The following is a 17080-nucleotide window of genomic DNA, read 5'->3' as shown; positions in this document are numbered from 1 at the left end:
GCAAATAAAATCGGTTCATGATGCAAAAGAAGTATTTCAGATAAACGTTATGGTATGCAGTATCTTTATTTTCATGAGATAAATAATTATAACAATTTGCCCAAAAGTAAAAGCAAGAAAATATTAACTCTCTCTAAATGGACTTCATTTTAACTTGGTTAGACCTGGATAAGAATTTTACTTGGAATTTTGTTATTCTCATCACATTTCATTCCAAAACTAAATCTAACAAATGAAATTGATAAAAATTTAACAAGAATATTCCTAAAAGTTTGTAGTTTCAGAGAAAAAAAAAATTTTCTACTATTTCTAGTACAAAATTTGTTTTTTAATATAATTATTTGCATTCTCTTAATAGTTCACTAGCAAGTTTGTGAAGTATAAAAATGCTGTGTATTATTTTACAATTTTCACATTTCATATGCAATTATTTCTAGTACCTCCTAAATGAATATCTAAAGTTTTGTAACGTAAATGTATATATTTTATTTTCCATTATCTCTACTATATCAGTAACCCTACCAATTATTATAAATGTAAATTGCAATTAAATGTTTAAATTTGAGAAATGAATATGTAATGCCTTTGGAGAAGTATCTCAAATCATTTTTTAATATGTATAATTTTGTATTTTTTCACTCACTTTATTTTTCATTTTACTTTCAAATTATGTCTTTTATTATTTATGTTGATATGTTAACTGGTGCTCATATTATAATACAGCAACTTCGAAACTGATACTTGTTTCACTGAAGCTTTGTATAACACAAATGATGTCATCTTGCAATCCAAGCAACAACTTAAATATGTAAAAACCCTTAAACCTTTGAAATATGATTTTTAAAACACACACAATACATATTTAACTAAAGTAAAATCTAAATACATTTTTAATGTCCTAGTATGGAAGGAATTCTTGAAATGCAGCCATTTTCATCTCTAAAGCCTTGACAACTGAACTTGTGCTATACATAATTTTGTAGGATCAGTATTTCTTAACAACATTACTGGTGAATCAGCCTTTAATTTCAGAATGTGACTTGGCATTTCTGGTGGGTCAAAAGAATTTAGGGATTCAGTTGGGTAATGTACAGCATCAACTGTAACAGGAATACTGACAATTGAGCTCCAGGTAAATTTCTGTCTGGAAACCTTTTACAATAATTAATTTATTTCATGAACAGTTTCATACTGAGGTGCAAGAATCATTGTTTTACTCAATCATCAATAATTTGGATAAAGATAAGTAAACATCTTTTCATTTATCTCTTCTGCAACCTGAATGAAGTTACTGCACTTGTCTGGAATAGTAATGTAGTTGTTTGATTTTAACTAACTTAAGAAGTTTCTGAATTAAACCATTTGCTTTTTTATTACCAAAGTTACTAAAAATAGAGAAAATAAAATAAGCCACAAATTAATGTGCATATTAAGCATTCAACATAAACAACATTGATTGCCTAACAACAGTATCATGATAGTGTTGTAGCGAAAAGATGATATATAGTATTAAGTATCACTGAAAGGAATGCAACGTGGAGAAAGAAACTGAATTAAAAGCCCAAAATTAGTTTGTATAGGAACCCCAATAGTTTATAATATTCAAAATCTATAAACATTTCTGGTCAAATATCTGTAGTTTCCCAATTAATAAGCTTTAATTGCAGTTATAGTTCTGAGGTTTATAGTGCACAAACTGAGAGTCTTGATTCTTGAGAGTCTTCTACAAGTTTAAGAAATGGGCAGGAATTTCTCAGTACACATTTAACACTATTAATTACATGCATATTGTGTATATTGTGAAATTGTTTGTCTTTTAAGGGAGTGCTTTGAAAATTTAAAGTTTCACAAAATGATTTGAACACTGAAACTGGTATCAATGCAAACCATGTTTTATTGTTTCAGATATGTATATGTACAGCTTTTATATCCCTGAATATCATTTTTACACATGTACACATGTGTGCCACACATTTTTATATTTTTGATTTTATAAAAAAAAATGTGCTAGTAGGTTGCAGAAAAGAATAAAGTTCTTTGCTATGATTATAAATAAAACCTCTTACATTTGTAAGTATTCTTTTGAAAAAATATGGAACCTGTTCTAGCCCTTTGAATATTTTAATTTGGAGTTTCTTTCATGGTGGAAAATTGGTGATTTGTCAACGAAACAGGGTATAAAATCTGTATTTTTCTGAAGAATGATCATGTGTTATCTTGTCACTGTCTATTTATATTTATTTAAAATGTGTTGAAAGAGAACTAGTGGCACTCATTCTCAAAAGCTATTTGACATTCAGAGCAGTGTTTTCTTTAACATTTGCCCTGTTTCTGCTACAGATCTCTTGGATTCACCATGAAAAAGGTGCTGTTTTATTTCTTATACTTCTTGCATTGCAGTATTAAGAATTAAGCCCATCCTTGTAACTGCTACTGGACTCATTCCCTTTGCTAATTCTTTCTTATTCTTTTTGCTTTTAGTTTATTCCTGGCTTTCACTACTATGCAGTCTTAGTTTAAAACCTCCCTTAGAGCTCAGTAAGTAACCCTTGCAAATAAGCCAACTGCTATTCTATTTAAATGTAAACCACCAATTCCAGAAAGCTCTGATTTTCCAGTGAACTCATCCCACAAGTCCAACCAGCTTAGTTGCCAATCCTGACTTTCAGATTACTACATGTGTTCCACCTGTGGTGATCACATTTGATGGCCTCAAGTATAATCTGCATGTTTTGATAAGTTTCTTTCGTGCTCACAACATGAGCAATAGGAATCAATAGCTTAGTAGTGTTCCTACTGTGCAAAAATGCTGCTTTCAGACTAACTGTAGATAAGTTGCTGAAAAATATCCATTCTTGAGGATGGGATTCAGTACCTAATTTTTACATTAGTGCAATAGTATTTGTACAGAAATGCAAAGTATTTATGTTGTAGCAAGAGCAGACTTTGATGGTGACTTGAGTAAACTGGAACTGACAAATTATGTTACTATACATAAGAAACGAAGAAGTTCCACATCAAATTTAATAAAGATAAGTCACAAATAAGATCATTTTGCTTTTCACGTGTGGTTAGATGTTGATTTTATGTTGAAGTACTATAGTAATAAAATCACAAAATGAAGAGGATGAAGATGGTGTGTTCCTTGCAGGATAACTCTTCTGTTTCCAAATTTTCTGGTGGATGTTGCACTAGATGATCATTCATTCCAATGAGGTACTAATTTCATTACAGATGCAATATCTGGATATGTAACTTATTGTTTAATATTTCCTGAATAGCCATAAACATTAGTCATACAAACATAACAGTCTATCAGGTAATTTTTGGACTTGTGTCATACCATGGGAACTGCAAATTTACTCTATCCATATTCAGCCAGATGTGCAAACTGTACAACATGCATTTGAAGTCCAGTTTTTTTTCTCGGTCATCACTTTTACGCACAAAATTGTGGTAGTAAGCTACCTTCACCTTGTGTGTAATGTTTGTCTCTTTTGAAACTGTAATATATTTTCAGTAGATGTTGCAGAAACTGTCTTAATGATATCTGCACTTTTGGATTTTACCTGAACTGGAGGTAACCAATATTTCAGAGAAGTTTCTAAAATATGTAACAGAGATCATGTTTACAGAGTAAGATTGTATCAAGCTATGATGCAAGGAAGTGACTGTGTGAGTGATAGGCATTTGACTTTGTTCCTTTTATTTTCAGTCAAGGGAATTCTCAAACATTTTAGGAGAATGAGCATTTCAGAGTTTTGTGATTTCTTGGCAGAGCAGTTGAGCATGGGAATAAAGGAGAAGTGGTGCAATTTGCTTCAGTTATATCAAGAATGAATAGCATACTTGAACAATAGAATTTTACACCAGTACAATGCAATTAGTGGTTAAAGTTATCAAAAATGCATGCCTTTTACCCATTAAATTGTCCAAGTAAATTTTATTTTACACTATAAATCTTTTTACTGAATTGGTTGCATGGAATTCCCATAATGTTATATTGAGATATTAAAGTAAACCAAAATCTAGAGGCAGTAGGGAAAGTCTAACTACATTTTTGAAATCGGCACCATCAAATTACCCAGAAACACTCGAGTTTTCTTCATTAGTAAATGTTTTGTTATCCAGTGTAATCTGTTGAATTTTTAGTGTTAGTGTGAATTTATTTCTTAAAAGCATAATATTTATTTTATTTTTAAAATTTAATTTTTATGAATATCCATGGTGTATTCTCATGTTTTTGTAGGGTTTCCTCAGACTAAGCTAGGAAATTATATAGAAAACAGAGTAAATAATTTTATCAAGAAGAAGGAAGTAGGAGCTGGTGAAGTGACTGTTAGAGTTGTTGCTAGTGGAGATAAGGTTGTGGAATTGAAATCTGGAATGAGAAGTCGGTGAGTATTTTTTTTAAAGCAAAATATTCTTTTTCTAGTTCCAGGAAGAAAAGATTGATAATTTTTATTTTATAATAAAGCTGAACTTTTAAAATTTTATGTAAACCTAATACAATATTTTTAACTTTCCATATAATTAATTCATTATTTAAGCTGTTAGTCATATCACTACTACATGGTTTATCTAAAAAATGTATTTCTGAGCAAAGGAAAAAAAATCTATATAATAAAAATCACTTTCTGTTTGTTGGTTATGCTAACCTTACTGTTTGCAATGATTAAATTGGCTCATTGGTTTTTCTCAGACTTTCTACCTTTCAGAAGAACAAATTCATGGTGTGCTTTTTTACCTAATGTCTTAACAACAGTATCAAAGTTCTGGTGAAGAAGGTTATTAATAATAAAGTTCTTAACCAGCCATTTTCAGCAGTTTAATTTATTGCCATTGATGTTAATGAAAAGAAGAATCATGTCACCTACAGGATTATTGATAGGGGCTTCCTCATGAAAAATAAAAATAAAAACAGAGATAACTGGAACAAGTAAAAGCTGTTAATGGAATATCTGATAAATGTAAAATATTCCTTGTTGGGTTACTTCAGAAAATTTGTATTAAATCTCTTGTACCTATTGGGGATGAATGTCTTGTCTTTGAACCTTAAAGAAATAGATATACCAGTTACTGCAGATACAGAAACAACTTGAACAAAGTTGTTGGTATTTTTGATGGATTAATTTTTCTAGACATCATCCCAACTGATAGAATTGAACTTCTATACTCCTATATGAAGACTGACAAGTTTTATAAAGTATTAAAGATTTCTTTGTGTTACAGTGGTACCTCGGTTCTCGAACTTAATCTGTTCCAGAAGGCTATTCGAAAACCGAATCAATTTTTCCCATAAGAAATACTGTAAATTAAATTAATACATTACAGACCTCCAAACATTATGCATTATGAAGCATATAAGTAAAATTATTGCTTATTTATACCTGTATAATAATACTTACATGCATAAAGTCAACCACAAAAACTATAAACACAATAAAAAAAAAAAAAGACAACAAATGAAAATTTAACTGCCCTTTACCTGTGCTGAGAAGAGCTGATGGCATAAATGAAAGGTGGTGAGGAACTTGGAGAGTAGGAGGGTTATTACTGTTTGGAAGGGGTGTCACCTTCCATAAAAATGTCAGGTAACTCTCCTTCTGGGGTTCTTTCTCTTTTCTGTCTCTTTGCACTGCTAGAACGTGCTTGAGACTCTCTGGACCTATTTCTCACTAAAAACTTGTCTAATGAGGTTTGTTTCTCCCTGCATTTTAAAATGTTTCTGAAGTAAGACATGGCATTGTTGTTGAAAAGGTTTATGCTGAGGTTTGCTACAGTTTTCTCAGGGTGAAATTTTTCCACAACTTTGTAACTCTCCTCATTTTCCACACATTTCTTTGATTAGTGTATTAGGAACATCCTTTCTTACTTCCTCCTCATCTGAAGTCACTTCCTCAGTTGTCTTCTGTTACTGCTCCTTTTGAAAGTCTTAGAGTTCTTCTGTGGAGAGCTCAGTGTTGTGGTTTTCCTCCAACTTTTCAACATCATCACCACTCACATTCAAGCTTTTATACATCCTTTGTGAGATAGTAACCTTCACAACAGGCTCAGCCTCAAAGCCTTCAAAGTCTCTATCTGCTACTGAGTCTGGTTACAATTTCTTCCAGGCTGAGTTCATGGTCCTCAAAGACACTTTCCTCTAGGCTTTGTCTATGATCCTCAAGCAATGGAGGATATTAAAGTGATTTTTCCAGAACTCTCTGAGGGTTAACTCTGTGTCAAAGGTCACTTCAAAGCATCTTTGAAACAGTGCTTTTGTGTAGAGTTTTTTAAAGTTTGATATGACCTGCTGGTCCATGTGCTGAATGAGAGGAGTCGTGTTAGGGGTCAAGAGCTTTACCATAATGAAACTGTACTCCTCCACCAACCCGTCCTCCAAGCCTGGTGGGTGAGCAGGTGCATTGTCCATCACAAGAAGGGCCTTGAGTGGTAACTGTTTTTTGTGAGGTAATTCTTTACACATGGAGCAAACACTTCATGGATCCACACCATAAAAAAATTGCCTGGTTACCCATGTTTTACTATTAACCCTCCACATGACATTTAATTTAGTTTTCAGGACATTATTTTTCTTAAAAACCCTCGGGTTCTCAGAATGGTACACAAACAAAAGCTTAAGTTTTAAGTCCCCACTTGCATTACAACATAACAATAGAGTTAGCCTGTCCTTCATTGGCTCGTGTCCTAGCAGTGACTTCTCCTCCTTGGTGATGTAAGACTTCTGGCATTTTCTTCCTGAAGAGGCCTGTCTCATCACAGTTGAACACTTGTTCAGGAATAAAACCCTCAGCTTCTACATAGTCCTTAAATTCCCTAACAAATTTATCAGCAGCATCTTTGTTAGAACTGGCACCCTCCCCATGTCTTACCACACTATGCATGCCACTTCTCTTCCTAAATTTTTCAAACCTCCCCCTACTAGCATTAAAGGCATCACTTGTATCAGCACTCCTTCCAGGGGTGTTTTTCAGGAGGTCAGCATGCAGCTGCTTTGCTTTCTCACAAATGGTCTCAGAAATGCTATCATCAGCTAACTGTTTTTCGTTTATCTAAATCAACAACAGTTTTTTTCTACCTCTTCCATTGTTTGTGATCTTTGTTTTGTAAGCACTGTCACTCCTTTTGCAACATCAGCTCCTTTGATGACCTTTTTATTTTTCAGTATGGTGCAGACTGTAGACTCTGCTGCAGCAAGGTCAGACATGTGAACACCACTCTCATACTTTGCTATGAGATCTTTAATCACCTCAGTTGTGGCTAACAGCTTTTCTTTTTGGTTTGCTGCTTTCATTATCCTTCTTTGACCCCATGGTGGCTTATTTAATCAGAATATTTAGAAAACAAAATGAGAACGTTCACAGCAGATTTTAGCAGGGGTGTGCAATGAGTGACAGGTGTGGGTAAAATGTTTTGGGCAAGCTTGGCGTGGGCCGAAAATGGTCAAAGGGCCGTTCAGGTCATCAGTCGGGTTATTTCAGGGGTTCGGGCCACGACAACTTGGTTCGGGAACCGAGTTTATGTTTCACAACTGAGACATTTTTTTCTCAAGCAATATGTTCGAAACCCAAATTTTTCGAGAAGGGAGTCATTCGAGAACCAAGGTACCACTGTATCACATTACCAGGCTCAACTGTAAAGAAATTTAGGTAAAAACCTAATTAAAACAGTCCCTTGTAGAACAGAAATGTGTCATTACAATTAATTGGTGGAAGGAGTTCTCAGTGTTGCCATTACAAAGTAGTTGCTGATGTCATTAACCATGTTAAGATGTAAATATGAACTCTTTCCTTCAGGTTTAAAGGGAGATAACAAAACATAAGAAGAGAATCTGGCAAAAGTATGTTATAGAAGAAGCTAGAAAGCTAAATTGTACTAAGGAAATAATTTCCATACAAAATCAACAGATCAGTTCTCTGAGAAAGCAGATGATATTTGGAAATCTTGCATTTTTTGTAAGATAAGTAAAAGGTAAAATGATCAGCTAGAAAAACTTAAGAAGTAGATTAATTCTGAGACCACTTAAGCATCAACTCATGTGAACATAATTGTAAGGGTCATCCAGTTTGTTTTATGATGTAGTGAATCAAAACGAGATTCCGTTAGTGACTTTGAAGAATCGTGTCCAAGTGGTATTAGTATCTGTTGGTAAAATGACAAAAGATTACTTTAGACTTTTTCATAATTATGAATGAAAGTTCTAAGAGTACTATATTTGAATAATTAAAAATGTATGTTTAAAGTTGCTATTGTTTACTTTTCTGATATGTTCTGGAGAATTGAAAAACCTTTAAACCAGAGCTTATGTAATTGTGCAGTTTGAAAGTAAGTCAAGTTTACATCTCCATGTATCATATATTGTATGACAGACTGTTGTTTATTGTTATTGTTGATTGTTTTTTGGTTTTTTTTATGGTGAGAGAATCTTAAAAATCATGCTTTTATCCTGGAAATGTCTCGGACATTCAGATTTTTATGAATTATGTATTTTATATGAACAAATTAAAACAAAATGTGAAATTAGAAAGTAATGTCTCACAATTGGATAAGGTTTGAATATACAAAATAAATTAGAACCCTGAGAAGTGGGGATGATAATTTTTTGGCATTTGAAGAATTGTGGAAATATGCAATGTTTGTAGCAGATAATATCCACATGTGTTAATAGTTCCTATGGATTTTGCCTATGTGTTATTACAAGCATAAGTTTGTGTCATGTTTGTTACTGTAAGAATGTTAACTATCCAAACATTTTCAAAGTTTACATATAATATCTTTATAACTGCTGGATAATTACAAGATATATTTTAGAAAATACTATTTTTTATGTTATTCTCACTACTGTATATCAGTTAGTTCATGATTGACTTCATAACATCCATAAAAATTAGGAAATGTGTTTTTCTTTCTAGTATAACTACAGATTATAACACGTTTTAGTTTAAATAGCTTAAAATTTATATATATTACACACATTATATTGACCTTTTAGCAGTGCATTCCTATTACTCTGTCCAAGAAATAAACTGGCCTGGTGGCCTATTTTGACTGTGTTTAAATGGACTAGTATTTTGTAAAATAGTCACATTTCAGTTTTAATACATTATATCTGTATATACATTACCACTATTCAAAATATTTTTTTAAATTTCAGTTATTTCTTAAAACATAGAGCAGTAAATAAATAATTATGGAAAATAATTATCTATATATGTAAAAATGAGCCATTTTTACATATGTTTTTCTCTACAAGTGGGTTTTCTCAACATCACTGAAAATAATTATCTCTTCTAGTTGCAAACTCCGAATTTGTTTGCTTCCTGCCATAGGTTGCTAAGTCTCATTGCTTTGTATGTGGAAGATGTGAAACAAAATGTTTTTAAAAATTTATATATACATTTTGAAATAACCAAAAATCATAAATTACTATATCAATACTACATAATTCCATTATAATTTATCAAACCTAGTTGTAATGCAGTATTTGGGTATTAAAAATAGAAAAGGTTTTGAGCTCACTACAGTTTCAACTTACTATTGCAACTCTTATTTAAACTTTGAAAGAATTCATTTATGCTGCAAAAACCACCAGGGAACATTCTGATCTTTTAGTTATTCACACATCATAGATAGAAGTTCAGGTAAGCACATTTTTCCAAAAAATGGAAGATGTGTGGGGCCTCTATTCATCCCGTATAGGCAGCAATAGTTCAACAAAAAGAAATGATAGAAAGTTCTTATTTGATATTCTAACTTTTCAAGATGGGAAATTTGATTTTCTAATTTGTGAGATGCTAAAAGTATAGGCCTTATATTTGTATATCACAGACATCTGAGTTGAACAATGCTGCATTCAATATACCACATGGCACACAAAAATCGATATTTAGAATTTCTCTTCTAATATTTACTTTTAAATTAAGAAATTAGCTGATATATTACTAAAATTTGAATTATAATTTCCAATTTGATACAAAATTTGACAATTGTAGTTCAGTAAAATTTTGAATGGGATACAACAAACGGTAGAGTGATAGAGTTTACTTAATGAATGTTATAGAGGTTATCGGCTAATTAGATATTTTTCTTATTAAAACTGTTTTTGTGTATTCTGACAATCCAAGTAATCAAAGTATTACCATTGTGATTTCTCATTATTATTTCATTAGTTCAAGCTTAATTAAGTACTAAATAAAATAATTGTGTAATTGATGTTAGGGTTCTATCTAATTCATGTAATTTTTATGAGCAAATTACACTAATCTCTCAATTCTTGTAAATTTCAATGTTTAACCCAGTGTTTTTGTATCATTATACGTGTGTGTGTGTGTGTGTAATATTTAAAACAAAATAAACTACAATCCTTAGACTTATTTTCTTTCATTTGTTTCATAACTTTTCTATGATATAAATGTTTATTACCACTTTTAAACTAAACATAAGTCACTTAAATTTGATATGTTTTTCAAAGTATACAAATGCAAAATAATTCCATATATAAATTAGAGGCATTAGAATATTCTAAAAAATTAATTAAAGCTTATGAAATATACTTTCTTTACAGTTTCTCTTCTTTTGATTAAACATATGTTAGTTATATTTTTGCCTGTCATTATAGGAAAGCAGTTTATATCAACAGTTTTTAAGGAATTAATACAAACTATGCCTCTTACTTATATGTCATTTGTTTTATCACTAATATTAATTTTACTTTTGCACAGCTTCTGCTAACCATATTCGGTTGCTGTTTATTCTGATCTCTTGTCTCTATCTGTTACATTAAAACTACAAATTCTGTAAACTGTAATAAGGAAAACATTTTGTTTTTCATTTGTAATTTATTTAATTGCAATTTTAGAAATGTAATAAGTTTTAGAATGTCTTAAGTTTGAGACCTTCTGCATTGATAAAGTAAATAATTTAAGATTTAGGATAAATATGCCTAAATTCCATGTTATATTTCCCAGTATATGCCATCAAACATTTTAATGAATGTGTTTTGAGAAAATTCAAAATTTTGTAAAATCTGTATTTTAATGTGTTTAATTTTTTCTGTCCATGTAATATAAAACATGAGATTAATCTTTTACAAACATTTCATGAAACATTTTGGTGTCACTTTAGGCTAGAAATAGTCAAAATTTATTTTACTTTCATATATATAGTTTAAATAACATGTACAATTTAATCAAAATCGAAAATTATGATTTTGATAAAGAGAACGATAAAATTCAGTTACTCACTGCTGTCTGTTAACAGGTTAATAGAAAGTGGACAGGTTCCTGAGCAGTTTCCATATAGAGCTAAAGCTTTATTTGCTTTTGAAGAAATTGATGGGGTAGATGTATGCTTTTTTGGAATGCATGTGCAAGAGTATGGTTCTGAGTGTCCTCTGCCAAATACAAGGTGAGTTTTTCCTCTTTATTGACATATAACTCTCTAGGGGGTCACGTCTGTTGATTAGAAAAATCACACTTTTTCTGTTACAGAATCAGAATACACCAAACTAGATATGGACTTTCTGAAAAATACTTTATTTGTTTGTTTTGTTTTTTAAATTAGTACTTTTTGTGAAATTTTTTTGAAATTTTTAAAAATAATTTTAAAACATTTTTATGAAAAGACGTATGTTTATTTTTTATTTACCCTATGTAGGTAAGTAACCCAGTGTATGAATAACATGTCTAATATAACTTCCTATTCTGATTTTTATCTAGTAATACCATACAAAATTTGCACGACAAATCATTAGCCTATACAGTGTGAAAACTATGAAAGAAATGCATAAAACCAAGAAATTATCCATTAGTGATCAGTGGACTATATTACCTAAATTCAACCAGTTTTAAGTTATCTTGTATTCATAAATCTACTTATCTTTATTTTCTTTTAATACTGTTTTTATCTTGTTTTGAAACAGTAATGTATTTATAGAAAATTCGATAGTAAACTAGTAAGTCCATAAATAATTTTATGCAATTGAAACTGTTGCATATTTCATTAGGCCTCTGCTAATCATGATCATTCTCCTAAATTCTTGTTGTTGAGAAATGTTAATGCATCTCACAGGTATATTATCAACATCATGAAAAATTTCACTAGAAACTATGGAAAAAGTTTCAGGTTTTTAATTATGACCTAAAAGTTGTGTTTCAGCTTTCATGTGTGAATTTACCAGTCTACTTTTACCAAACTTTTTGAAATATTTCATTACAAATTATTTGAAAGTTGTTTTATGCTGTTTCAAAACTAAGAAATCCCTTTTCCATTGGTTTGTAATTGCAAATTATGTATATTTTTCAAATGCAAGGTGTATACAATTTTCAAAATTTTAGTTAGAATTCCATTCATGTGAGTTTGTTTAATAAAATTGTAGAGTTCAACTTATATTATGTCCAGAAGTTTGATATATGTCAATTTCTTTGTAATTTTAACTACTTTAACAGCATCAACAGTGATTTTAATATACAAGTTTTAATTGTAAAAGAAAATATTAAAATAAATCTTCCATCTTCTCACATATGAAATTATAACATCTTTGTCCATTTTCTAATTTATTTACCTCTTCTCTCTGAAGTATGGAGTTTAATGTAAATTACTCATTGTAATATATCACTAAGGCAAAAATACAGGGTGTTTGGAAAGTCACTGTGCACTTATATATTTATTAACAGACATGTTTCAATATAGAATATAGGAGGTAAATATGAATGACAATTTTAAACAATGTTGAAAGTGACCCCCGTTGGCATCAGTACAGGCTTGGATCCTTCTTATTTTGTTTCTAAACATCATTATCAGTTGCTGGCTTGAAATAGACTAAATGAATGCTGTTATCACTGCTTTCAAAACTGCACAGTGACTTTCCGAACATCTGTACATCTTCTATGGCCTTCAATCATTATTTATGGAGAAAATGTGTAAAGTCATACCTGCTTTTCATGCCCATCTGTAATATTCTGTCTTTCAAAAATTGTCATTAAATCTAACATTTTGTATTATAACCAAAAGAGAAATGCAATGTTTAATCTATCAGATAACATATATGGTGTTTTTAGTGTGGGTTATTACTTATTTTGTTTTTGGTTTTGAAAGTTTTTCTCGTGATATTCAGATTAAGAAGGCTAGGGAATAAATTTAAGGCTCTCATGTCATAAATAGAAAGCCACTTTACTCTCTCGTCAATGACAGTAAAATTGACCAACCACTTTTTTTTATGGGTTAAAGTCGTTAGAGTTTGTATGCTACTAACTTTCAGTATAGTATTATAGTATATATATATATATATATATATCTTCATAAAATTTGGTAGACATCAGGTAAACATTACATGTTTTTCCACATGCAAAAACAATTTTTTTTGTGACTGGTTTTAATAAACGTAAAAGAGATTTGTCCATGAATATATTTTTTTATTTGTTTTCGACTTATCTGTGTATACACTGATGTTTGTGTTAAAATTAAAATTACTTTTTCTCATCTTAAAAATATGAAATTTCACTTGCATTATCTCTGAAACTTTCTAAATACATTTCATATGTTTGTTTTTGGTAAAATTTCGTTATTTACTCTTCTCTAAATTCTATACATTGTTGATCAATATGACAAATCTTGTAACCACTAAAAGAAAATCTAAATAAATTTCAATTGCACCTTTTTTCTAATTTCTAGAATGACTTCAAATTCTAACAAAATTATATTGATTTATTGTAAGTAGCTTTAAACTCGTAACAGCATACATTTATTTATAGTTAAATTTTGTTGTTTTATTGCCCTTTGAACCATGTCTAACTATCGTACATGTAATTATAAGTTGTAGATCACTTCTGGAACATGGTCCTCATGTTACACTGTTGGAGTGCATTACTCGTGAGTTTCTCTAAGCTGTTTGTGCACATGTCTCTCCAAATATTATACAGTAAAATCTGTCTGAGGTGGAATCACATGGGACCGAGTAAACTTTCCGACTTAGACATAGTGCACATGCATTTCCTTAATTATATATAATTTTTGAGCGGAACATTAATACTTGCTTGACTCAAGGGAAGTAAGATGTTTGTAAATAAAGTTATTATACTGCTTATTTTATATTTATTAGAATAAGAACAAAAATAGATAATCAAAATATAAATAAGTACACAAAATCTCAGTCAAATATACTTGAAGAAAGTGTCCAATTTCATTTTTTTAATGGGCTTTCTCATGTGGTTAAAACAGAACACCAATTTTATGGCCTTTTCATGGAGTTCATTTTCCCCTTTTAATTTGTGATATTTCTCTGACACATTCCACCTATATCAATGCATCCATTATCCTGGTAATTGTATATAAGAACCTATCCAGATAATGTTGTTCGCCAGTGGCACAGCAATAAGTCTGCAGACTAGCACCACTTAAAACTGGGTTTCAATACCTGTAGTGGGCAGAACACAAGTAACCCATTGAGAAGCTTTGTGTGTTTGATAGAATTAATATAATTTAACACTTGCAATGAAGTAGGAATTTTCTGTTTCCTCACTATTTTTTCCATTTTGTTCATTTTCTGAATCTCTCACATTGTTACCATCTTGCAATTCTATTATAGATTTTAAATCAATTTCATCAGTTTCTGTTAACACTCCTACGAAAAGATGTTTCTAGTCCTGATTTCTTCAAGCCCGTTCCCCTGGCTGTGGTTTCGCTAGATAGTAGATAGGGACAGTGGGAATCTCGTTAATCCATTCATTAATGGATTTAAATGGCAATTTCATATAAATACAAAATTATTAGCCTAATATTAATAACCTTTCAAGTTGCTCTGGTGCCTATTAGGCCCCACTTTTCGTAGGAGTGTTAAAATATTCTTGTCAGCGTTGACAAGACTTTCTGCGTTCACAGAATCATCTGCATCAATCTTCCGAATCAATTTGAATTTCACTAATTATCATAACAAACAACTTCTCCACAATCTCTACCATTATCAGGAATAAATCCACAGTTTTGAAAACACTTTATTAAGCATTTATCTTTTATGCACTTTATTGAATGACTTAAAAATGCAATTGCATCTAACATGTCAATTTTCATGGTCATTTCAGATGCTTTCTTACTGTCATCCATTTTATAGTAATATGCTGAAGCATCAGTTTTTCTGTATTTCAGTTTTATACACTGTATAATTTCATTATCTAGTGGCTGTAGAACTGATGTTGTACATGGAGGCAGAAAGACTAAACGAATATTTGAAAGTTGAACTTTGAAAAAGTTGTATTATCTAGAAAAAGTAGAATATTCTCATTTTCTTGTTCCATTCTTTAGTTTAATTTAACTGCAAAAATAATGACAGTAGAAAAAAGAACAGAATATATGTAGCCAATACTTACTGTAACAAAATGTCTGAGGATTTATTAATATTTAAACAAATTAATAATTTAATAAGAAATTGTGGACCCCGCTAGTACAGCAGTAAGTCTACGGGTTTACAACACTAAAATCAGGGGTTTGACCCCTCAGTGGGCTCAGCAGATAGCCCTTTGTGGCTTTGCTATAAGAAAACACTTAATAAGAAATTAGTATTTAATCAAAGATATTTTTTCTGCCTTACTAAGGGTCCAATCCTACTTGTTGATAGATGAGGTAGGTGAAAGATAGTTTTCTGTCTGCATTACACAGGTTCAGCCATATAGAAGGCATTTTATAAGAGAAATCTTAATATTATGCGACAAAATTTTAATATTTCCGGCTTAGACAGTTTTAGTGTATTACTATTTATTTATTTTACTTAATCTTAATTTAACTTACCTAAAGAGATTCTTATTTTTATATTTTATTGTTTTTATGATAATACATAAAGAATACAAATGAAAAGCAAGAAATAAAGTACTAACCCAAGTATTTTTTTTCTGTGTCTATCCATAATGCTTAATCCTACTTATTTTCTTTAATGCTAATGGTGATATTGCACTAAATTATTTCTATGTAATTAAATAATGCACCAAAGACAATTGAATGACATGCAAAAATCAGACAATGTTACATAACCATAACCATTTTTCTGGCTCTCTATGTGACAAAAAGCATTATAATTTTATTTAAGCTAGTCAATATGCTTTCTGTGGAACAGAGCTTGTAGAAACTTAGATATTGACAATTTGTGTTCTGAAATATCTTGGTATGTCATTTGATAGATTAAAATCTTGGCTTTCTGTTAGTTATTAATAATAGAGTATTAAACATAAGATGGAATTTAACAAATCTAGAAAGAGTGGAAAGATTGATATAATTTTCTATTGATAACTGTGTAACTAAATGGAATTGAAGGCTACAAAAAGTTTGGTTTGTCTGAGCAATGACAACTTTATATTGATTAATTTACATTACATTTTGTACATATTATAGAAGTGGTAAATAAATTAGAGAAAAGGGGATGCTTGTAGAAAAATTTCATATTTCTCACATTAGGGGAAAATGAAGATTTTTTTAAATGTTGCCTCATAAAAGTAAGAACTTCAGACCATTCTGTACGAAAAGAGTTAATTGTTTGCAAAAAAATTTGATAATGTACTTTCAAACATACAATTGTTCTAAGCTTTTGTAACACATACAACGAGATTTTTAAATAAAGGGGTGTTATTAGTTGACTATTAGCAGGTACACAACATGGCCAAAAGTATGTGGACACCTGACCATCACACCCATATTTGCTTGTTGAACCTACCATACCAAACCATGGGTATTAATATGGAGTTTGATCCTGCTTTTTCTGCTATAACAGCCTCCACTCTTCTGGGAAGGCTTTTCAGTAGATTTTGAAACATGTCCACAGGGATTCACATTTATTCAACCACAAGAGCATTAATGAGGTTGGACACTGATTTTGTGGGAGAAGGCCTGGCTCGTAACCGGTGTTCCAATTCATCCTGAAGGTGTTCGATGGGGTTGAGGTCAGGGCGCTGTACAGGCCAGTCATGTTCTTCCACACCAACCTCTGCAAACTATGTCTTTATGGACCTCACTTTGTGCATGGAGCCATAGTCATGCTGAAACAAAAAGGGACCTTCCCCAAATTTTTGTCACAAAACTGGAACCACACAATTCT

At 31.0% G+C, this 17080-nt stretch overlaps 1 protein-coding gene across 1 annotated transcript in view; it reads left to right on the top strand.

Annotated features, from left to right (window-relative positions):
- LOC143236872 (histone lysine acetyltransferase CREBBP-like) overlaps window positions 1-17080 on the top strand; it is a 107575-nt gene that overhangs the window by 70342 nt on the left and 20153 nt on the right. Inside the window, 2 exon segments of the mRNA XM_076475517.1 lie at window positions 4250-4397; window positions 11263-11409. Of these exon segments, the coding sequence (XP_076331632.1) occupies window positions 4250-4397; window positions 11263-11409 (295 nt within the window).

The sequence above is a fragment of the Tachypleus tridentatus genome, chromosome 13, assembly GCF_004210375.1.
Source record: "Tachypleus tridentatus isolate NWPU-2018 chromosome 13, ASM421037v1, whole genome shotgun sequence".
NCBI classification, from domain to species: Eukaryota; Metazoa; Arthropoda; class Merostomata; order Xiphosura; family Limulidae; genus Tachypleus; species Tachypleus tridentatus.
This window is presented reverse-complemented; position numbering and strand designations above follow the sequence as displayed.